The 23,682-nt window shown below is 48.0% G+C and overlaps 1 protein-coding gene across 15 annotated transcripts in view; it reads left to right on the forward strand.

The window, feature by feature from the left end:
• Window positions 1–23,682, forward strand: part of ADCK1 (aarF domain containing kinase 1) — a 147,708-nt gene that overhangs the window by 71,033 nt on the left and 52,993 nt on the right. For all 15 annotated transcript variants that reach the window (XR_005363599.1, XR_005363600.1, XR_005363601.1 and 12 more), the window contains one exon: window positions 10,857–11,060. Coding sequence is in view for 10 of the 15 variants with exons in the window: in XM_038545425.1 (XP_038401353.1) it covers window positions 10,857–11,060 (204 nt within the window). In the remaining 5 variants the exon portion in view is untranslated. The remainder of the gene's footprint in view (window positions 1–10,856; window positions 11,061–23,682) is intronic.

Here is a 23,682-nt window from a genome sequence, read left to right on the forward strand (position 1 = left end):
AAAGATTTAATTTATTTATTCATGAGAATACACATAGGAGAGAGAGGAGGGAGGCAGAGACACAGGCAGAGGGAAAAGCAGGCTCGATGCAGGGAGCCTGACATGGGATTCGATCCTGGGTCTCCAGGATCAGGCCCTGGGCTGTAGGCGGCGCTAAACCACTGAGCCACCAGGACTGCCCTGGGATTTTTTTTTTTTTTTTTTTAAGAGAGTAAGAGAGGGATTGGAACAGGGAGGGACAGAAGAGGAAGGGAGAGAGAATCTTAAGCAGGCTCTACATCTAGAGTGGAGCCCACTACAGGGCTTGATCTCACAACTCTGAAATCATGACCTGAGCCAAAATCCAGAGTAGGATACTTAACTGGCAGAGCCACTCAGGCACCCCAGGAATCTTTCTTTTTTATCCAAATTGACAATCTTTGGCTTTTAATTGGGGTAGTTAGACCATTTATATTTAATGGAAATTAAAATAAATTAGTAGAAAGAGAGTATTGTTATGGTTAGATTTATGTCTTTCATCTTGTTATTTGTTTTGTTTGTCCTATTCGCCCTATATTTCTTGTTTCCTCTCATACTTTCTTTCGGATTAGATATTTTTAATGATTCTATTTCCTTTGATGCTTTTTTGTTATTTCAGTGATTGTGTTAGTTTACAGCATACATTTTTAACTTTTATATTCTGCATTCAAGTGACATACCACTTCACAGAGTGTAAGAATCTTATAATGGTGTACTTTCATTTCTTTCTTCCCAGCCTTTGTGCTACTGATGTTAATACATTTTGCTTTTACATATGTTATAAACTCTACATTACTTTATAATTTTTGTTTAAGCAGTTTATCTTTTAAAGAGATACAGAAAATAAGAAAAAAATCCTTATGTATTTACCTACGAAATTTCTATTTCTAGTCTTTTTTCCCTCACATACATTCATAATTCTCTCCCATATCATTTTCCTATTACTTGAAGGATATCCTTTAACATTTTCTTTTGTTGTTGTAGAGGGAGATGAATTCTGTGAGCTTTTATATGCCTGAAAGAGCTTCCATTTTACTTTTTTGTTTTTGAAAGATGTTTTTTTCTGGGTATAGAATTCTGGGTTTTCTTTCAGTGCTTTCAGAGAGTTGCTCTGCTCACTTCTGCTTGTACTGTTGCCAGTGAGAAATCTGCTGTCATTCTTTTCTTTGTTCCTCTGTCTATGATGTAATTTTTTCCTCTGGATACTTTATTTTTAAAAGATTTTATTTATTCATGAGAGACATATACAGAGAAAGGCAGAGACATAGGCAGAGAGAGAAGCAGGCTCCATGCAAGGAGCCTGATGTGGGACTCGATCCCAGGACTCCAGGATCATGCCCTGAGCTGAAGGCAGATGCTTAACTGCTGAGCCACTGAGACATCCCTTTCTCTGGATACTTTATAAAGATTTTTCTCTTTATCACTAATTTTGAATAATTTCATTAAATAGTTTCCTTCATGTTTCTTATGCATGAGGCTTTTTGAATATTCTTGGATCTGTTGGTTTATAGGTCGGTCTTTCTTTCCTTCTTTCTTTCTTTTTTTTTTTTTTAGAAAATCAAATTGGAAAATTTTTCAATCATTATTTCTTTACATATTTTTTCTTTACCCTCTCCTATCTCCTCTCTTTTGGTGACTCCAGCTAAATGTTTACTAGGCTGCTTGAATTTGTCCCACAGATCACTGATTTCTTTCCATTTTTTAAAAAAATTCTTTTTTCTTTGTGTGTTTCATTTGGAATCGTTTCTATTGCTAGGTCTTCAAGTTCACTGATCATTTCTTCTACATTGCCTAATCTGCCATTGTTCCCATCCAGTGTATTTTTTACACCACACATTGCAGTTTCATCTCTAGAATTTTCATTTGGATTTCACTCTCTTTTTGAAAAAAATATTGTTCTTGTCTCTGCTTAAATTTTAAACATATGAAATGCAGTTATAATAATGATTTTAATGTTCCTCTCTACTAATTCTAATGTAAGTTTCAGTTCTGGTTTTTAAACAAATTATATATCATTATTATTGTTTCTGAGTTATTTTGATTGATAGTTTTCCTCTCATTTTGTGTTATATTATTCTGCTTCTTTTCATACCTGGTAATTTCTTATTAGGTGCCAGACATTGAACATCATTTTGGGTTCTAGGTATTTTTGTATTCTTATAAGTACTCTTCAGCTTTGTTCTGGGATAGTGCTATAACAAGTGGCTCAAGAATTACAAGATTTTCCAGTCTGGCTGGTGGAAGTAGGTTCTATGTGAGCACCGGGTACTGTTAACTCTAGTCTTTTTTGATTGTTCTTTTTCTGGACTCAGGTGGTTTCCTCATGTGCATGTGCTGAATATGTGAGGTGGACCCTCCACACATCTTCACTGCTCCTCCTCTATATTGCTCTCTCCTCTCCAGTACTCTGTCCTGTGAAGAAGCCTTGTTGCTTGGCCTTCCTGGACTCCCAGTTCCATCTCCCCAACTCAGGGAGTTCTCTGGGCACTTCCTGGCTTCCCTTTCCTGATGCTGAGCCTGGAAAGTCTTGATGCAGTAAACTGGGACAGTTATAGGGTTCACCTTGTCTGCCTCCCATTGCTCAGGAATCACTGTCCTAACTGCCTGGTATCCAGTTCTGTAACAATCATTGTTTTATAAATCTGAAAAAAAAATCAGCTGGACTTTTATGTTTATAGAGATTGTTGAAGGAGGGATGATTAAAAAAATTTCTTCCCCATTATTGACATAATACATATGAGTATTAAGAAATTTGGAAAATACAGAAAAAGCTTTGAAGAAAAAAATACCTTTGTGATCTCACAGTCTAGAGATACCACTGTTTAGGTTTCATTACATTTCCTGTGAGTCTTTATTTTTTGACTAGAATTAATCAAAAACCCTTGTTTTGGGGTCTGTCTCTTACATCCTCTTTCGTTGTCTCTCTCTTTTCCCCCTCATATCATGTGGGGTCTGCATGTGTGTCTGTCGCTTTCCTCTGTGTGTCACAAACACCCCTAAACTCCATTGGAGATTATTGCTCAGTTCTGATGGGGAACCTGTTGATTCAGGCTGACTTTGGTAACTTTCTGCTGAGTTTGGAGACCAAAGCCCATGTTCCTGGGTATTTAGACATGAGTTAGGAATTGCCCTCTCTGGGCCTTTCTTTGCTCCATCCCTCCCAATCAATTATTAATCAGCACTGGGTTGATCTTATTAGCTATTCACTGCCCCCTTCTCAAACCCCAAACCAAGCTAGCTAATAACAATGCTTTTAATTAATATGAGGCAGATTAAAACTCATTACAGCAAGGTTATTGGTAATGAGATAATCATAAGGCAAGTTATTGAGCTGGGAGTGGAAATGAAGTTGGAGGAGGGGCAGGGAGGCCATGCCAGCTGTTCCTACTGTATTTTGGCAGGGACAGAAGGAGGGATGTCAGGCCTCTGCAGTGAGGACATGCTGCAGCCACACACCCACTCAGCCAGTACAACCTAGTGCTTGGTAAAGGCAACACTTGGGTCAGTGAGCAGCTGAGTGGTTGGTATTAGGGTAGTAGAAGAAGTATACAGGCCTTTGGGGGCAGAGAACCTAAAGTCAGTGTATTTAGTAGAATAATGCTCTATCACTATTTGCATTTCTTATGCATGGTTGCTATGCCATTTAGATGACGGAGCATGAAATTAGCTATGGTTTCTATTAGATTGCAGTCCAGACTTGTTGGTCTGAAGAAAGCATAGGGAGTGGATGGGTCTGGGAGTGTTTCTTTCTCTCTCTCTCTCTTTTTTTTTTTTTTTTTAAATTTTATTTTTCTAAGAACATTGGTTCCCCCCTGGCCCTGCCATCTTTTTTTATTCATATATTGAGCACTGACTGTATGCTAAGCCCTGTGCTGAACTCTTTTTTTTATGCATTGCTTCATGTGGCCATCCCAGTGATAGTTACCATTGTTCTCCTTTTACTAATGAGGAAACTGAGGCCCAGAGTTAGGGTTATATGACAAGTAAGTAGCAAAGTAGGATTTGAACCCAAGTCTTTTTGGTTCCAAAGCCAGTGCTGTTAATCCTTATGTTTTACAACTCCTTGTATTCAAGATTGAGCATGGCTTTTGTTGGCCTTTTAAACTGTGTACACTTGATTCAGCTTCCATGGCCACCCTCGTGCCAGGCTGGTCCTCTCTTCAGCACATGTCATACTTTGGAGCTACTGGGCAGCTACCTCTATTGCCTGCCATTGGTGATTCCAATGTCATGGGTATGTGTCCACCCCTTGGTCTGGTTTGTAAGCTCCTTGCCCTTGGAGACCATCCTGACAATGCTTGCATCCCCATGGTGCTCATACATGGAAAAATTCAGTTCATGCCTGCCCTCTGGCACATGGTTGAACACACCAGCATCTCACCCTTTGCTAATTCTGGGAGCTTGGAAATGTCACTGAACCTCTCTGAGATTATTTTGTCATCCTTTTTTTCTTTTTTTTTAAAGATTTTATTTTATTTTTTATTTATTTTTATTTTTATTTTTTTAAACAAGGTTTACCATTTCTGGTCCTTATTCTTTTTTTTAAATTTTTATTTACTTATGATAGTCACAGAGAGAGAGAGAGAGAGAGGCAGAGACATAGGCAGAGGGAGAAGCAGGCTTCATGCACCAGGAGCCCGACGTGGGATTTGATCCCGGGTCTCCAGGATCGCGCCCTGGGCCAAAGGCAGGCGCTAAACCGCTGCGCCACCCAGGGTTCCCTAAAGATTTTATTTATTTATTCATGAGATCCACTGAGAGAGAGAGAGAGGCAGAGACACAGGCAGAGGGAGAAGCAGGCTCCATGCAGGGAGCCAGATGTGGGAATGCATCCCAGGACTCCAGGATTAAGCCCTGGGCCAAAGGCAGGTGCTAAACCGCTGAGCCACCCAGGGATCCCTATTTTGTCATCCTTAAAGACACATATTGAGATCCATTTTACAGAGATATTGGGCAGATTTAAAAACAGTAATAACCACCTTTATTTCAGCTTTTAATGTAGGCCAGGAGTAGTACTTAGAACAGGGCACTAATGAAATGGTTATTTATTATAGTTGTTACTGATTGATAAGCCTGAGCTGTCCAGTATGGGAGCCACTAGCTACATGTGATGATTTAAATTATTTAAAATTAAGTAAAATGAAAAATTCAGTTCTTCCTTCACACTAGCCCCATTTTAAGTGCCCCGTATCTAGTGGTAGCTGGTGGGCGCTGTGTTATTGGACACTGCAGATGCAGAATATTTCCATCACTGCAGCAGGTTCTTTTGGACAAACCTAGAATCAACTAGTTTTTGTTGACTGGCATGTCCTTCCTGGGGTCTCTAGGCTTGTGCAGGTGCACACCCAACGAATTATAATATGCACGACTAGATACAGGAGAGTGCCGATCTGGAGATTCTAGAAGCTTTTACCTTTTCATTGAAGCACAGTCCTTGTTGGGGTTAGAAAGTTTCCTGGGTGGGAGAGAACTGTGGGTTCCCCATGAATAGTCCCTGCTGTCAGCAGACACAGCCCCTTAAGGAATCAGATTAGGGAAGTGAATGCTAAAAGGAGGGTTGTTACTAAGCAGCAGTTTCTTGAAAGTTTGAATGGGACCTGCCTTCTGAATCCAAAGGACAGGGAAGCCCTAGAAGCTAGAGCTGAAAAGGGACCGCGGAGATCAGAAACCCTACTCTGTTCTTCTGCGTTTGTGTTTTTTGGCCTTAAAAGAACATTAAAAGGTTTTGATGAATGACAGTATCCCTCACCACTTGTGTGTATGTGTGTGTGTTTATTTAGAAGCTAGTTGAAGGTGACTTTGGGGCCTCTTTAGTTGAAATGTGGGTGCCATTTGCAGTAGATGCTGACTCAGCTTCATGGGTGACGGTTTTGTGAGTGTATAACTCATAGTTGTCATCAATCTACATTTATGGCTCCTGCACAGCTTTCCCTGAGGTACACAGAGCGTACAGGGGACACACATGGTCTCTGCCCCTATGGCTGATGTGCCAAATGATTGGTAAGTTGGAAGTCAACCAGCTTTCCTGGGCTTGTGTGACCAGAAAGGGCTCCCTGTATTGTCCACACAGTGTCTTGAAGGTGACCATCACTTTGTGCCAAGAGATACCCTACCAAGGCTCCAGCTGCAGGTGATGGGCAGTAGGCTGGTGCTTTCCTTTTTTTTTTTTTTTTAATCTTTCAACTGACATCATCGAGGCTGGTGCTTTCTGAGGGCTGCCAGTGGCAGAGACAAATGAAGGTGTGAATCCAGTCTAAAGAAAACAGTGGAATAGGTCTTCAGCACGCAGATACATATTGCTGTATTGTCCTCTTGATCTGAAATGGTTTTTTGTTTGTTTTTTTAATTTTTATTTTTATTTTATTTTTTTTTAAGACACATTGAGAGGTAGAGACACAGGCAGAGGGAGAAGCAGGCTCCCTGTGGGGAGCCTAATGTGGGACTCGATCCCAGAACTCTGGGATCACACCCTGAGTCAAAGGCAGATGCTCAACCACTGAACTTGACATCCCTGAAATGCCCTTCTTTTTACCCTAATTTATTCAGATTTGATTTCAGGGACCAATCCTATGTATCCATAAGGGACCAATCATACCAGTATCTGACTGGGGAAAACTTTTTTTTTTATTAAATTTCTGAGATCTTTATTTCACATTGATTACTATGTAAGTAAACTGCAGAGCATACACTGTATTAAAAAGTTTAGGGCAGCCCGGGTGGCTCAGTGGTTTAATGCTGCCTTCAGCCCAGGGCATGATCCTGGAGACCTGGGATCGAGTGCCACGTCAGGCTCCCTGCATGGAGCCTGCTTCTTCCTCTGTGTCTCTGCCTGCCTCTCTCTCTCTCTCTCTCTCTGTGTGTGTGTGTCTCTCATGAATAAATAAATAAAATCCTTTAAAAAAATAAGTTTAGAATGGAATCCATCCTTTTATTTATTTTCTATTTATTTAAATTCCAGTTAGTTAACATACAGCATAATAGTAGAGTTAGGTGTACAATGCAGTGATTCAGTACTTCCGTACAATACCCGGTGTTCATCACAGCAGGTGCCTTCCTTAAGCCCCATCACCTGTTTCCCCCATCCCTCCACCCTCCTCCCCTCTGGTGACCATCAGTGCCCTATAGGTATGGGTCTGTTTCTTGGTTTGCCTCTCTCTCTCTCTGTCTCTCTTTTTCCCTTTGCTCATTTCTTTTGTTTCTTAAATTCCACATATGAGTGAGATTATATGATATTTGTCTTTCTCTGACTGGCTTATTTTACTTAGCGTAATACTCTCTAGCTCCATTGGTATTGTTGCATATGGCAAGATTTCATTCTCTTTTATGGCTGAGTAATATTCACACATACATATGTATACACACACACACATATATATCTCACATTTTCTTTATTAATTCATCAGTTAGTGGACACTTGGGCTGTTTCCATAATTTGGCTAGTGGCTAGTGTAGATACTGCTGCTATAACCATCGGGGTGCATGTATCCTTTTTTTTTTTAAATTTATTTCTTATTGGTGTTCAATTTACCAACATACAGAATAGCCCCCAGTGCCCGTCACCCATTCACCCCCACCCCCCGCCCTCCTCCCCTTCCACCACCCCTAGTTCGTTTCCCAAAGTTAGGAGTCTTTATGTTCTGTCTCCCTTTCTGATATCCTTTTGAATTGGTATTTTTGTATTCTTTGGGTGAATACCTACTATTGCCATTGCTGGATCAGAGAGTAGTTCTATTTTTAACTTTTTGAGGAACCTCCATGCTGTTTTCCAGAGTGGCTGCACTGGTTTGCATTCCCACCAACAGTGCAAGAGGGTTCAAGTGGGGAAGACTTAACAGAAAAGATTATTAACTGGTAAAAAGTAGTAAGCACACAAAGCAGCTGCTCTCTCTCGGGCTGAGGGGTCGTGAACAAGGACAGAACTCAGCTGAGGGCCTCCCACCTGCAAGGATGAGGTGGAGGTCTGCCCAGTGCTGAGGAGACCCAATGGAAGGCACGGTCGAGGGGAGAGTGGACTGGGTGGCAGTAAAATTTGTAGGAGGGTGTGGACTGGAGCTAACCTATAGGAGCAGCCTGCTGCCTGGTCAGCACACTTGCTGGAGGGTGTGGGCCTCAGTGAGTCCATCACAGGGGCCTGCCGAGTAATGGGGAAATTTACTGGGGATGGGCTGTTCTGGGGGGCCACCCCTAAACCACTGGCCTTCTGGCTGCTGAGATAAATGCCACACTGACACCTCGAAGGGAGCCTCCTTTCCCTCCGGTAGCCTCAGTGTCCCTCCAGAGACACCTGTAGACAAAGCTTAATAAGAAGCCACCTGACAATGGAGAAACGACAGGGTGCAGCCCTAGGATCACAGTGTGGGGCGGAGAAGGGCGGATTTGGAGCCTGGAGGCCATAGTTCTGAGCAGCATACACCCATTTGCATCCTGTGAGTGAGTCTTTCCTCTAATTCCAGCTCTCTTGGGTCTTGCAGCTGAGCTCCTGTGGTTCTCAGTGTGATCCTGTTGTTGCAAGTCCCTCGGTGTGTGCAAGCGGCTCAGTTGCGTCTTCCTGTGTGGTGGAGGGCATGCAGCCGGCCTGCTGCAGGGCCCAGTGAATACACAGTGGCTCAGGTCTTTACTGGGCAGGGTGAGGAAAGTGGGGTGTGTCCTCATCTCACCTCCCAGCCCTCTGATTCCATGTGGCTTTGACTCCAGAGAAGCTTTGATGTGGGGGGTTGAGTGTGTCTCCTTGGGGGAAAGGGCAGCTGAGTGGCAGGGCAGCCAGCTGTGAGTGTCCAGCTGGATGTGGGCTCCAGTCATACTGTACCTTAGGGAATAGTGGGTTGTAGATGCCTGTCCACTCCGTCTTATTCTGCCAATGACTATGATCTCTCCTCTTCTGGGCTGGAATTTGGAGAATGATTATTTGAGCTACAAAAAGTCATTTGTTCACACCAGCCTGGACCTTTGCTCTGTGAGAAAATGCCTGGTTCCATGTTTGACCATGTTTGCCTTCTTTCACACTTCCTCAGAACCAGGGCTTGGGCATAGCCTTAGCCGGCCATGGCACTGATTTTCTGACACCTGCCACTGGTCAGCTGAGTCCCCAGTTCCAAATTCTTAAAGTGAATTCACCACCTTTTCCCACAATCTTTCATCCCATCTAAGAGCATCTTTCTCTCTTCATTCTTAGGATTAATTTCCTTCTCCCTACACCCTTCCATCAGGGAAAAAAGACTCTCTGTGGCCCAGCTGGGACCAGATATCCACATCAAGGCTGGAGGACTCTGCCCAGCGGGATGGAGTCATGTGTATTTAGGGCTTCCCATGAGGGCACTGGGGTGGGGGCAGTGAGGTGTCCAGCAGAGCCAGTAGTGGATGCCCAAAAGGACTTCAGGACAACTCCCAGTGTCCTGCCTCTGGAGTCTGGGGCATCTACTCTGCTGTGGTGGGACAGGGCAGATGGGATCCTGGCTGCTGGGACAAGGGTGTTGAGGGCTGTAGTGTTATCTTCTTAATTTCTAAAGTAGCAGTTTTCTGGGCAGCCTGGGTGGTCAGCAGTTTAGTGCCGCCTTCAGCCCAGGGCCTGATCCTGGAGACCGGGGATCAAGTCCCACATTGGGCTCCCTGCATGGAGCCTGCTTCTCCCTCTGCCTGTGTCTCTGCCTCTCTCTCTCTTTCTGTGTCTCTCATGAATAAATAAAATAAATACATTTTTTTTTTAAAAGTAGCAGTTTTCTGTATGGTCCACTTGGCAACTAATTGTATAGGATCTTTGACTGTTTCTTCCATCCTTGTTGCCAAAAGTTATTAAACTCCTCAGGTGGTTCATTGCCTCCAGTATGTGGTTAATTATGTTGGCATCTTCCATAACACCCAAGAGAGTGTAAATCTATCATGGATGTTTATCCCTGTTGGTTGATTTCATGGGTACAAGAGGTTCCCACAGGGCACTGGGCTCCCTTACCTTCTGTGTGTGCACATGGCTCTATCCTGCCTTAGAAGCTGTAGCTTCAGGAAGGCAGGACCCTTGCAGGTCCAAGGGTCCTCAGCTGAGCTGGAGTGATAACTGGGGGATACACAGCCTGGGGGGCAGGGGGTATTACCTCCCAGCTCTGGAAGGACAGTGGGCATCAGGCTGCAAGTTAAGGCTGCCCTGTCGTAGGTAACCTGCCCAGCTGCCTACTCTATGCACCTGATGTTTCCCAGTAAAACTTTTCTTCCAGTTAAGAGGAGTCTCCTGCTCTAAAGTTTGCTGAGTTAAAAGCGCTCTAGGTTTGGAGCATTTTCTAGACCTTCCTTTGACCTTTATTAGCTATTTATTCATAAGCGCCACATCTGAGTTTCTTATTTTTAAAGACACCAGTACCTGACTCCCTGAACTGCTATAAGGATTAAAAGAAATAATGCATATGAGCATGTTTTAGAAACCGTAGATCTCTAAGCAGATAGTGTTATTAATATGTCTGAGGCTTGGGTGACACATACATTAACTCAGTGTGCCCTCAAATGAATCATTAGTAGATTAGAATTGTTAAAAGCCTTGAATGAAGGCTCTGGTTCCTGGGCCAGATGAATCTCGATGGAAAGAGGATCAGAAGCATCGGAGCATCAGCCATATGAGGGGGCTGGCCTCAGGATGAGGCTGGAATTGACTGCTCTAGGTACCAAGACCGAAGGAGAGCATGAAGGCAGTCGGTGAATGAAGCTGTGTGTGTGTGTGTGTGTGTGTGTGTGTGTGTACTCTGAGGAGCGAATCAGGGTTTTCAGGCAGAGGGGGCAAGCAAAGGGGGTGATTTCCAGTGGGCAGTGGGCAGTGGGCACTCATCCCTCTCTGGCCCTGGCCTGTCTCCCTGCAGGTGCACCTCCGTTCTGCCAGGCGTCTTTGTGAGCTCTGCTGTGCCAACCGGGGCACTTTCATCAAGGTGGGCCAGCACCTGGGGGCTCTGGACTACCTGCTGCCCGAGGAGTACACCAGCACGCTGAAGGTGCTGCACAGCCAGGCCCCGCAGAGCAGCATTCAAGAGGTCCGCCAGGTCATCCGTGAGGACCTGGGCAAAGAGGTAGCCGTCGGGGCTGGGCCGGGCTGGGCTGGGTCCTGGGATGCTGTGCTTCTCAAAGGCACCAGCAGAGCTCTGGCTGGGGCTCTGGCACTGGAGCGGAAAGGGGACTTCATGGCAACTTTCAGTAGGGAAATCGTAGGGGTTAGAAGGAACCTCTGTGGCCCTGAGTACAAAAGATTAGTTGAGGGGGATCCCTGGGTGGCTCAGCGGTTTAGTGCCTGCCTTTGGCCCAAGGTGTGATCCTGGAGACCCGGGATTGAGTCCCGTGTCTGGCTCCCGGCATGGAGCCTGCTTCTCCCTCTGCCTGTGTCTCTGCCTCTCTCTCTCTGTGTCTATCATGAATAAAAAAAAAAAAAAAAAAAAAAAGAAAAAAAAGATTGAACCATATGAAGTTGTTGATATGTGGTTGTTTGGGTTCTGCAATGTAATGTGATTCATAGGGATCAACCTAATAATATCTGTTAATTATTGAGAGTCTACTGTGTGAGAACAGCTGTACTGTGTTCCGTGCATTATCTCACCTCATCCTCTCTGCAAAAATAGGAGGTAGGTACTGTTATTTATCACATTTTGCAGATGAGGGAATAAAAGCTATGTGGAGGAGATTAAATGAAGGGCAAACCCAATTTAGGGTTCGAGTCAGGAGCAAGGCCACAGGCCAGGAGGAGCAGGCTGAGGACAGAGGGACCCCAGGCAGAGGGGACAGGATTGGCATGGCACAGGCCCCTGCGTGGCTTTGCTTCTTGCCAAACTGTTGGCCTCCTGCTTCCTATAGCACGAGATTCACCCCCAAATTAAAACTAAATAAATCACGGTAATAACAGTGTGAAGTGCATCATTGCTGGCATGTGGCAGCTCAGTGGGGGCGGATAAAAGGAAAGGAAGGCAGCAGATTAACCCTTGGAGGCCGACTTGTCTGTGGAGGGCTGGAGGGGGTGGCAAGGGCAGGTCAGTGGCCCCCTCTAAGCCAGGGTGCAGTGAGATGAAAAGTTTGGGATATCAGCTTCATGGTGGGCCCACTCAGCTGGCAAAGGCTCTTTGGGGTTAATAGATTTCATCTGCATCTTCAGGGCCTCTTCTTAGGTCCCCCTGGCCATGTGATCCTGAGTGTGGGGGCTGTGGCTCCTGCCCCACAGGTCTCGAGCCCTCTGAGAGAGGGAGGCTGATGTCAAGGTCACTGTTCTGAGGGGGCGTCCTTCACAGCTGGGAAGCTCAGCAACCTCTGCTTCCTTACCCCGGCCCCCGCAGGCACACAACTGAAGTCTCTCTTCTCCCCCTTCCTCCTCCTTCCTCCTGGGAGATGGCATTTGTTCCCTGGTGACACACTTTCTCAGTCTGTGGGTGGAGGGAGGGGCGAGGGGCTGTGTGGGAAGCAGGGTAGGTGGATGTGGGGGTGTGAGGGCGGGGAAAGTCACTCACTTTGCACTTCCCTCCTCCTCCCGCCTCTCCTGTGTGTGACACTTCGTGGGGAGCAGCTCTCCCTGCCAGGGAGATGTTTGAGTGGATCCCACTGACTGTGGGCTCTGTGCCTGCCCTGGGACACTCAGTGGAAAGCTCTGTTTTGTCCCTGGTTTCAGGTTTCCATCCCTGGTTTTCCTACACTGTCATGTGTCACCGTCTGCTGTCTAGGTTCAAGTTCTTGGATGGGCTCTGAAGACACTTGGAGCTCAAAGACCTCATTGCTGCCCCTAAATCTCAGACTGAAGAGCAGAGAGGAAGGCCAGAGAGAGCTTGAGGCTGGTGTGTTCTGGCTGCCCTCGTTGATTGCATCTGTGCCTCTTGCAGATCCTTCCCATCAGCAGAAGCCTGACAGGGGTCACTGGTGTCCTCACACCAGTCCCTGCCCCAGGCAGAAGGGGCTGGCCCTGAGGGATGTCCCCAGCAGGATGGGGAGATGAGAGTGAGCTTGCATCTCTTGTAAACCCTATGATTTACATGTGGTTCTGAATCAGTGTGAATCCCTGCACAGCAGCCTGTGCCATCAGTGTGGAGGGGAGAGTGAGTAAAGGGGCACTGTCCTGACACAGGGATGTGTGTGGCTAGGGGTTGGGGAGGGGCCACAAAGCTAAGACAGGGGTGTGAGCCACAGCACGAGGCCTCAGATATTCTGATTATCAGGCCAGTGCTTTGTTTCCCATGCAGCAGAGCTTCTGTTTGGCAGAAATCTTTTGGAAATCTGCTTTCTGTGTCTGTATGTGTGTCTTGGAAGTTTCTCAGCTAGTGTTACCAGAAAGAAACTTGCCCTTTTCCCTTTAATTTTATAAGTTAGAAGGACAGGTTCTGGGAAGCAGTTAGAAGCCCGAACTCTAGAAAGGTGGGGTCATTTCTGGTGACTCCAAAATGACCTGGGTCTGGAGTGGGTTGGGAATTGTCTCCACCTGGTCGCTTAACTGCCCTTGGGACTGGAGGTCTAGGTGCAGTGCCGGCCTTAGCCAGCAGATGGCGCCGGAGCTTGAGCGTCAGGGAAGGACGCTGAAGCCTTGGCCCTTTCCAACATAGGGGAGCCCTGACAGGTGGCTGAGACTCGAGTTCTTTCTTCTCCTGGGCATGGCCCATGCTGTGGAAGGAGCCCAGGCTGACACCTTTGCACCCTGAATGGGGCAGACACGGGCCTAAGCCATGAGGCTCTTGACCACCTTGGTTCCCAGGGTTCTTGGCCTCCTGCTGGAGGATCTGCTGGAGGGTTCTGACCACCAACCCGCCCTTACACATTCCTCTTCTGGAGGAATCCTCAGAGGCACAAGCAGCCCGTAGTTCTGTGTTTTGATACCATTTCCTTCATTTTCCATTCTTTATCTCTCTCTTTGTGTCCAAGCAGCTGGTATTTAGTGAGGAGGGGACAGTACTGGAAGCTTTGGGTGCAGCCAAGGATGGGTAAGATCTCATTCCAGCCCTTGTAGTCTGGGGTCATTGGGAGGTACACGTCACTGTTGTAGCTGGCCATGTAAGAGCCCACAGGGTTTATAGGAAGAGAGAGAGAGCGTTCAATTACATTGGGTGGATGGAGGCTTTCTGAAGCAGGTGGCATCTGACCCAGGCTCTCAAGGGGGGGTGGGATTGGAAAAGTGGAAGTTGGAGGGGGGGACATCTGAGTGATGAGGTGGGCTAAGCACAGGTACAGGCACTGGGAAGTGTGAAGTACAGAGGTTGCATGGTGAATAGTCTTGTTGAATATGGGGTTCAGGTTGGTAAATAGTGGAGTTGAGGTTGCAAAGTTGGTGCTAACATCATATTTTGAAGGGCCTCGAATGTTCTTTTTATAATGTGAGCCTGAGGGAGAGGAGAACTTGGAGAGGGACCCAAGCAAAGGAGGATGGAGTGGAGCCAGATTTTCTTAGCAAAGTGGGGGATGAGGTCATTTTTTCCAGGTGGGGGAAAGGGAAGGGGTGGGAGGTTTGAGGTGGGTGGAGAAGTTGAGGAGAGGAGTTATGGTGGGACTTAGGAAGAGATGATGGAACTGTCAGCTGTACTGGTACAGTTACCTGTGGTCATAGACATACATCCCTCCTCTCACCCCCTCCCTAACACACACACACACACACACACACACACACACACACACACCTGATCTCAGTACAGTATATTTCAATAAATGATCCAGTTTTGTTTGTTGTTTTGGGATATACTTGTGTCAGATTAAGTTCTTTCTAACCGTAAAATTCTATGAAAAACTGAAGGAAATGAGATCAGCTGCCAGAGTGATGCACAGAAATACCTTTGTTAGGGGCACCGCTTGTACTGGTGTTGGAGAATTGGTGTTTGGCTGCTGTACTCTGAAACAGGTTGGTGGGTTTTTTTTGTTTTTGTTTTTTTTTAAACTGCAGTATTAATTTCTGACTCTTTTTAAAAAAGACTTATTTCAGAGAGAGTGTGTGCATGCACGTGAGTGGGGGGAAGGGCAGAGGGAGAGAATCTTAGAGCAGACTCCCCACTGAGTGCAGAGCCTGACATGGGGCTTGATCTCAAGACTCATGAGATTATGGCCCATGAGATCATGATCTGAGCCAAAACCAAGAGTCAGATGCTTTACTGACTGAGCCGCCCACACGCCCCAAAAGTCTACTGATTTAAATGTAAATCTCATTCAAAAACATCCTCACAGAGATAATAGAATAAAGTTTGACCAAATGTCTGGGCACCATGGCTCAGCCAAGTTGACACATTAGATCATCCATCATGGTTCCCACATGGCCCTCGTCAGGACTACACATTTGTACCTTTGGTCCTGATCGTCAGGCTTTCTATTGAGACTTGGAGGTGGGCAGGAGCTAAACTGCTTGCTGATTTATTTTTTATTTTTTATTTTTAAAATATTTTTTAAATATTTTATTTATTTATTTAGGATAGTCACAGAGAGAGAGAGAGAGAGAGAGAGGCAGAGACACAGGCAGAGGGAGAAGCAGGCTCCATGCACCGGGAGCCTGACGTGGGATTCGATCCCGGGTCTCCAGGATCGCGCCCTGGGCCAAAGGCAGGCGCCAAACCGCTGCGCCACCCAGGGATCCCATGCTTGCTGATTTATTGGCTGTGTGATCTTGGGCATGTGACTTATCTCCTCTGAGTCTCATTTTCCTCGTCTGTAAAATGGGGATAATAACAGTATGCGCCACATAGGGTTACTGTGGGGATTAAATGAATTAATGGACTTGGAGCATATAGTAGAGAACAAGTGACCAGCAAATGGTAGCTCATTTCCGTGTTATGCTGGATGCTTTGTAAGCGTGAGGAACCGAGATTCTGAGAGACTTATAAATGGCAGACATGGGACTTTACACCAGGCTTTCTGATAGCTGGTATGGTTCTCTGTCCCGGATACTGTTTTGCTAGCAAGAAACAGAAAAAATTCTCCTTTCTCTTTCTAGATGATTACCTAGGGTTCCATCTGTTGGTCAGCCCCTTCCCTTCACTGCCTTGGCAGTCCATCCCCTGGGCTTCTTGAGCATGGGTCCAGAAGTTGGTGGTTGTGCTATGTTCCAGACCCAGCCTTCTACTGTGCAGGATGGCAGCTGGACTCTGCCTCCCTTGTCCTGTGGGCGTATGTGGGGACGAACATACCCTGGATTGGACTGGAGCGAGGGACATGGTTAGGGAGAGGGGCTGGAGGAGCCGATTCTAACCTGGGGGACCCATGACTGGCAGACTTCCCCTCCCTGGTGACACAGGCCTCCATCTCATATTCCTTGCTGCCTTCTTTCCAGGGCTGATCCAGTTTCTCCCTGCCCTTCTCTTATTTACTCACAAATATTTATTGAGCATACCTGTGTGCCAGATGCTGTGCCAGCCCCTGGGCATCCCCGCCTCCTGGAGTTCTTGCCTGTGTTCTTGCACACTGGCAGGGGCGTGGCGGAGGCCCACTCAGCCTTACCATCCCTGGCTGCTCCGCTGCCTGCAGCTGAGGACCACCAGCTATCTTTAGATTGGCTTCTTTTGTCCTGAGCACAACCTTTGTTCTGGCGTCTGGTTTCTTTGTCTCCCCAGACTGTCCCCAAGACGGCTGCCATGTGAGCATTCTGGGAGTGGAACAGAAGGAGCTGGTGGCCACAAAGATGTGGGTGGGGGGGGACTGGGGGGCAAGGGAGAGAGATTCACCTCCTCCAGGCTTCCCAGCAGCTCTCAATAAAAAATACATTTATATTAAAAACATAATGAAGAATAAAAAAACATTTTCTCCCCAATAATACTGAACATCAAAAGGAGATTTTTATCAATTATGGGAGAAAGATTTTGGCCATAAAATGGTAATTTAACAAGTAGGAGATGGATGGCGGGATGCATTAACGTCAGCCAGGACGAATGGTGGGCCATTAGTCACTAGGGGAGAGAGTCTTCTTCCCCAGGCCCCCGGGCTCCTGCCTTCACCCTGAGCCACTGCCCTGCTTCAGTCCCGAGAGGCCTCCTCCTTGCGGGGTCTGCTTCATCTCCAGGGCACCTTTAGTCCATTGCTCTGCAGCTTCTGCATGGCCCTTATGTAGCCTGGGTCACGTCCCTCTCACGCCTGTGGAATAGAGCCCCCCAGAGACCAGGGCAGGAATTGCTTCCCACTTTTCTTTCCAGCCTCATCCGCTGTTCCAGTCTTCATGGAACTACACCCTGACCACATGGGAGGTTCACTCCATGCACCCCAGGCCTGTCCTCTCACTTTCCCATCTTCACTCAGCAGGCCCCTCTCCTCCTGTGAGCTCCGGGCTGACACCACCACCACATGCACACACACGTTCTGTTTGCTCAGTGTCAGGCACTGTCTCAGAAGTTCCACACAATTCAGCTTCTTGCTAAGATCCTCTGAGATGGGTCCTACTATTATTTATTTTACAGATGGGAAACTGAGGTACAGTTTCCCATGAAGTCATACCCTGGGCTTCCTCACACACCCCCAGTTGGGATTGGTGGCTCCTTTGTGTTTCCCCTGGATGCTTTCTGCCCCTGTCACAGATCTTATGCAGTTCTTTGTTGCATTAAAGAACCATCTTGAATCTCCCATGGGGCCTACTGTGGGCTCTGCACATAGGAGGTGTTGGTAAGTGTGGCTGAGTTGAATTGCAGAACTACTTTGAGTACCCCTGTCCCCTTGAAGCCTTCACTGACCTCCTCAGCCACATTGGACTGTGAATCCGGATCAGTTGGTTGACCTCTTACATCTGGTCATTTCCATGCCAGGTTTATGTTCTTGGGGTGGGCGGTCTTCTCCCACTCTTCTTGGGGTTCTCTTAGATCACTGCTCAGTGCCTGGCACACCAAAGTTGCTCACTCATGGGTTGTTACCTGCATTGAGACACTCTGTCTGATACAGGATGTCATGACATGGCATTATGGGTCCTGGAGTCCTCAGGGTGGCCAGCTCTGCTCCTGCCTCTGTCTCACTTCCATGGTCCCCTGGGGCCATGTGGAGGGCTCTGTGAGGGGGTGTCTGGGGCTTTCTAAACTACAGGCTAAGTTCAGGGTCTGTCTTCCGGAAGGAACAGAAGGTCAGTTCTTTTTTTTTTTTAATATTTTATTATTTATTCATGAGATACAGAGAGGCAGAGACATAGGCAGAGGGAGAAGCAGGCTCGCTGTCGGGAGCCGGATGTGAGACTCAATCCCAGGATCCTAGGATCATGACTTGAGCCAAAGGGAGATGCTCAACCGCTGAGCCACCCAGTCGTCCCCAGAAGGGTCATTTCTGAGGCAGAATGGCTTAGTGGTTAACAAAATAGGCTTTGGCATCAGAGAACCTTGCAAGAATCCCAAATGCTGCCAGATTTTAGCTGTATCATTCATTCTTTCTGAGCCTTAGTCCCCTTTTCCATAAGTAGGGATGACAACAGAAACTTTGCCCTAATAGAGCCGTGATGAGGATCGAAAGCTATAGCCCGCCTGGGGTGCAGGGCCTGGCACACAGTGAATCCTGGCAGCAGTTGGCTCTGGTCATCATGTGCAGAGCTCTTGTGAGGACAAAATGAAGCAGAGACACTGGGATCCTTGATTCTATCCAGCTCCCCACCTGTGCCTGGACCTTTCTGGAGGTCGACAAACACTGGCTTTTCTTATTTGGCCTTTGTCATTCAGTGGCAAGTGCCTTAGACAAAAGTTACCCAAGAGAATCACTAACTCCTGGGTTGTGATGGTTTAGAAATCACCTGGTCCAAGCCCTGTGTTTCACAGGTGAGGAGACTGAAGCTCAGAGTGGGAAGTCACTGGTCCAGAGTGGCACAGCTGGGTGGTGGTGTAAGCAGGACCTGAACCCAGTTCTCCCAACTCCCAATCCAGTGCTCATCTTCCCAGTTGAGGGCTGGGAGCTTGCTGGAGTGAGAAGGCCAGCACTTGGAGACACGCCTGGTCTTGCTGTCAAACCCAGAGGTGCTCCACTGGCTTTCGCTCTCCTTGGAACTTGGTGGTCTCCTGGGGACTTTGAGGAAGCCCTGTTTTCAGAGATTCATGCCTCATGGTGAGAAGATTCTGGGTGTTCTTTCTATCCTCTGGTCAGCCCTCCCACTAGCCAGTGGTTTGGGATGATTATACCCATGTGTTCACCCTTCACCTTCAACCTGTAGACCAGGCTTGTGGTATATCCCCCCTCTTTGGGGTCTAGTTCAAAAGTGGTACCCAAGCCCATACCCTCTACTTAGCAAATGCGTTGGTCCTGCTTGCTGGAGAAAGTTCCTCAGCTTATGGTGGCCCCCATTCACAGACTCTGGAAGGTAGGGGCCCACCACTGACTGCTTCATTCCATCACAAAATACAGACTCCTTGAGCAGCTGATAGGTACTCACCTCTGTATGGACGCTGTGGGGGATCTAGAATCTGTCAAAGCCCCATTCCTCCCTCCTGAAGCTGGGCAGACAGAACAATTCACAGAGGAAGTAATTAGAGAACAATTAAGCTCTGCTGTGGGGCTGATGCAGGAGGAGTTCTGGGGAAAGTTGGGAGGAGGGGACCCTCGGAGGTTGAGTAAGATTGAAGGAGTGAAAGTAGGCCGTTCGAGGCTGGTGGTCTGGTAGCAAGGGTGGCACACAGCTCCACGGTGCCCGGGAGCAGAGCAGCAGGGCTGGGGCAGCCGAGCCCCCGGGGTGTGCTATATCAGATCACAGGGCTGCTGTCACAAAGCATTGCAGACTGGCGGCTTAAACACCAGAAATCTGTTGTCTCCATTCAGGGGGGCAGGAGTTTGAGACCCAGGTGTTGGCTGGCTCGGTTCCTCGGAGGCTGTGAGATTCCTCCAAGCCTCTCCTCCAGCTTCTGGTGGTGTGCTGGCTTGTAGAAGTGACCCCTGGTCTCTACCTTCGCACTCACCTGGCGTCCTTCCTATGTGCCTGTCTTTCTCTGTCCAAATTGCCCCCTGTTGTAAGGATGCAGTCATAGTAGACTAGCACCCTGCCAGTGTGGCCTCATCTTAACTTATTGCCTCTGCAGTGACACTATTTCCAAGTAAGGTCACATTCTGAAGGTTGGGTACTGGAGGTTAGGACTCCAATATATGAATATTCCCGGGCCATAATTTAGGCTGGAACAGGTGAGGGCATTAGCACCTTTATAGTCGTGAGGGTTGGAACCCTAGCCTGAATGAGCCTAGGCAAGAGGGCAGACTTATTGTGTCCTGTCACTATGCTTTGGGAAGGGACAGGGTTGAATGGGGCTTTTGGGGTGCTCTTCCAGGACTCTCGTGTCTCATGTTCTTCCTATAGCTTCATCCACAGCTGGTTTCCTCTGTGACCCACTGCCTTTGGCATCTCTCACTCTTCCCTCTTCCCAGGTTTACCCCCAACAGACCCTCCCCCCAGACTCCACTTTCCTTTTATGAAATTCTGGATCAGGACTCTGCCCAACTAAGCCCAAGTCAGATTAATAGTGTCCCCCACGCCCCTCCACCCTGTTCCTATCTACCTAGAACCTGAGCATGTGCAATGAGGTGTTTGCAGCTGTAATTTGGTAACTTGAGGAGTTTATAGTAGATTGGGATGGGCCCTACCTCCAGTGACTGGTAGCCTGCAAGGAGGCCATGTGGTGGCTGCCGTGGAGACTTGAGTGATGCAGCTGCAAACCAAGGAACTGCCAAGACTGCTGGCGGCCACTGGAAATGAGGAAGAGCAAGGAAAGCTTCTCCCTGGGGGCCCTCAGAGGGCATGCAGGCCTGCCAACACCGTGATTTCAGACTTCCCATCCCCAGAATGGGGAGGCAATACATTTCTGTTATTTTAAGCACCCATTAGTGATTTGTTATGGTCACCCTGGGAAACAAATACAGATGACCAGTCCCTGACCAATCACAGCAGTCGCAGGAGGTGGGGTCCATCAGGAGATGTCATCCCTCTCCATTTAAACCCCAAGGTGACAGGTGAGGTGGGGTGGGATGCAGCAAAGCAGAACGTGGTATAAAAGATGTTCATGTCAGTGGATGATAATGGGAGAGTTTGTGTTTGTTTGGTACTTGCTGGGTAGTACATACACCTTGGCTGAATGGTTTACAGATATTGTTTCTAACCGTTACAATAATTCTGCAAGGTTGGTCGATTTTACCATTCCAGTTTTCCAAATGAGGAAGCAGGAAGGTGAAGTAACAGCCACTGTCTCCTAGCTAAAAGAGGCAGAGGCAGGCTTTGAACTCTGTTGCCTAGGCATCCCCCCACCCTGCCCCGAAACATGCCCCTCCGATGCTGTGCAGCTGCTACCTGTGAGGAAGGCCTGGTTTCTGGAGGGCAATATAGTGGGTGTAGGGGTGTAGGTATTGGACCTTGGTGTGCAGACTTGAGGGTCCTGGTCTTAGAACCCGTGTTTGGTCATAGTAGCTAATAGTGTCTGTGTGCGTGCGTGCATGCGTGCGTGTGCAGGCCTCCACGGCTGATTATGGGCAGAGTCGGCCCACAGTGAAGGATGGCTGGAGAGGTGCAAGGCAGGAGCCACGCAAGGAGGCTCTTTCCTTCCTCCACATCTGGTAGAAGTGAGCTCTCCCTTTGAGCCTATTTTAGCTGTATCCTGGAGCTTGGGCATGCCCAGTTGTTCTCTCCCCCCCAATGCCCCCCCCCCCCCCGATTCCCTGTCATCTCTCAGGAGCTCAGAGTGAGTGTCCCAGGTTGAGCAGTGGGTCAGGAGGCCACAAGCCAGAAAATGAGTGCCGTAACCACTGCTCTGGAAGGAGCTGCCCTGACAGCTGACCCCATGCCCTCTGGGACTGCCAGGCGAACTGCAGGGGTGTCATCTTCTCCTTGAATGGAGCTCATGGCCTTCTTTCCCCTCCCCAGGGAGAAGGGGTAGGTGTCTTCTTGCAGGTTGCTCAAGGCTGGGGGTTGGCAGCATGGGCAGGGTGGATATGATTGCTGTGGCTCTGATACCTTCTCCTGGAGTCCAAGTGAGCCAGATGATTGTCTTTACTGGTGATGGCTGGGGCAGAAGCAATGATTTGAAGTCCCAGGTCCCACACTGTCTTAGAGGGAACATAATCGCCCACCTCAGCTGGATGCTTACCACATGAGAGGTGCTAATCCTGGTTGGGAACTCCCAGAAGACGACTCCAAGAAGAGGAATCTGGTGAGAGTGGTTTTGTGGGAAGGTCAGGTGCAGTAAGGAAGTGGAAACATGGTTCAGGGAAGAGAAGGCGACCAGTGACCGTGTGCCCTTAAACCAGCTGCCACCATGGGAACCTGGGAAGTGGTGCCAAACACTTGCCTTAAAATCAACCAGCCCAAGGGCCAAGAGAGAAGGTTGGGTGTTTATACACCAGCTTCCTAACTTCACAGTGATGGTTGCCTCTGAGGGCTGTGAATTCCTGCAGCCTTGGAGAAAGAGCCCTCCAGCTCATATGCAAATACTGAAGTTGCAGGAGGGAGCAGGGGAAAGATCTGAAGGATTGGGTGGGCACTGCAGGTGTGCATGTGCCGGTGTGCTCTCCTGTAATCCCCACAGCTGCCCTTTGGGTGAAGTACTGTTATCCAAGCCAAGGCCAGAGAGGTTGTGTCATGTGTTTGAGCTTGCACAGAGACATGAGGTTGAGTTGGGAGCAAAACCAGGATTGACGGCAGATGCCAAGATCCTAACCCTTGTGTTCTATTGCCCTGTGTAAGGAGCCCTGGGCCTTTCCCCAGGTTTTGTGTCCTAGCAGTTTATGGCTTCTCCTAGCATTCCCAAGTGGGAGGTGGGGAACCCTAGCAGGTCAAGGAACTGCAGATTTATTGTGTCTCCATCCCTAGCATGTGTTAGATGTTTCCAAACACAGTCTCCTTTCAGTCCTCACAAAAACTAGGTAAGTTAGGTGCCCCTTTTCCCATTTTTCCTAGGTGTAGAAAATAAGATTCAGACATACTAGGTACTCAGGGCCACATAGCAGGACAGCAGCTCAGCTGGAGGCTGAACCTGAGGGCTATCTGACCGTAGAGGCCTATGCCCTTCAGTTACACAGGCTGCTGCGAGAGGTGTGGGGCCGGGTTCAAGGCTCACCCCAAGGGCCTGTGAGACCCAGTCTGCTGCTGAGGGCCACGCTGCTCCCCTAGCAGCACACCAGCCCACCATCTTGCCTTCATTCCCAGGCTGGCCCTGGGCCTCTGTTGTCTCAAGAGCCAATCACATGGTGGAGGAGGTGCTCTATGAAGCATGTGGTGAGGCTATTTGGCTCTTCTCCTCCTTCTTACCTCTGGGAAAAAAAGGTGCTGCCCCTCTGTGCTCGCAGGCAGGGGCCGGTGTTGGAAGTGAGGAGAGGTCTGCCCTCCTGTGTACCTTCTGAAAGCCGGTCCTTCTAGGGGAGGAGAGGGAAGGAGAGGAGCCCTCCTCTCTTTCCACCATGCCCAGGTCCCCACACATAGTCTACCTGCTGTAGCTCCTTGGCAGCAGAGAGAAGCAAACCCTCCACGTCTGGCTGATTTATGTTCATTGTTGAAACAATAATGTTTAATCTGGAAAGGGCTAATCAATTTTTTATGCTGATTATGAATAGGCCAGCTGTGCCTGCTTCTTTATTCATGGGGCTTGAAGAGCAAGCCCATGTCCCTAGCCGGGCTTCCTTGGTGGTTTCTGCTGTGGGGGGCCCTGCTCAGTGGCCTTGCCGGTGTGCCACTTTGGAGGTGACTCCTTATGTGTGTGTGTGTGCCTGTGTATGTCACCAGGAAGGGTAAGTGACTACAGGTGGAGAACCAGATTTGAGTGTGTGTGTGTG

Source organism: Canis lupus, chromosome 8 (assembly GCF_011100685.1).
Source record: "Canis lupus familiaris isolate Mischka breed German Shepherd chromosome 8, alternate assembly UU_Cfam_GSD_1.0, whole genome shotgun sequence".
NCBI classification, from domain to species: domain Eukaryota; kingdom Metazoa; phylum Chordata; class Mammalia; order Carnivora; family Canidae; genus Canis; species Canis lupus.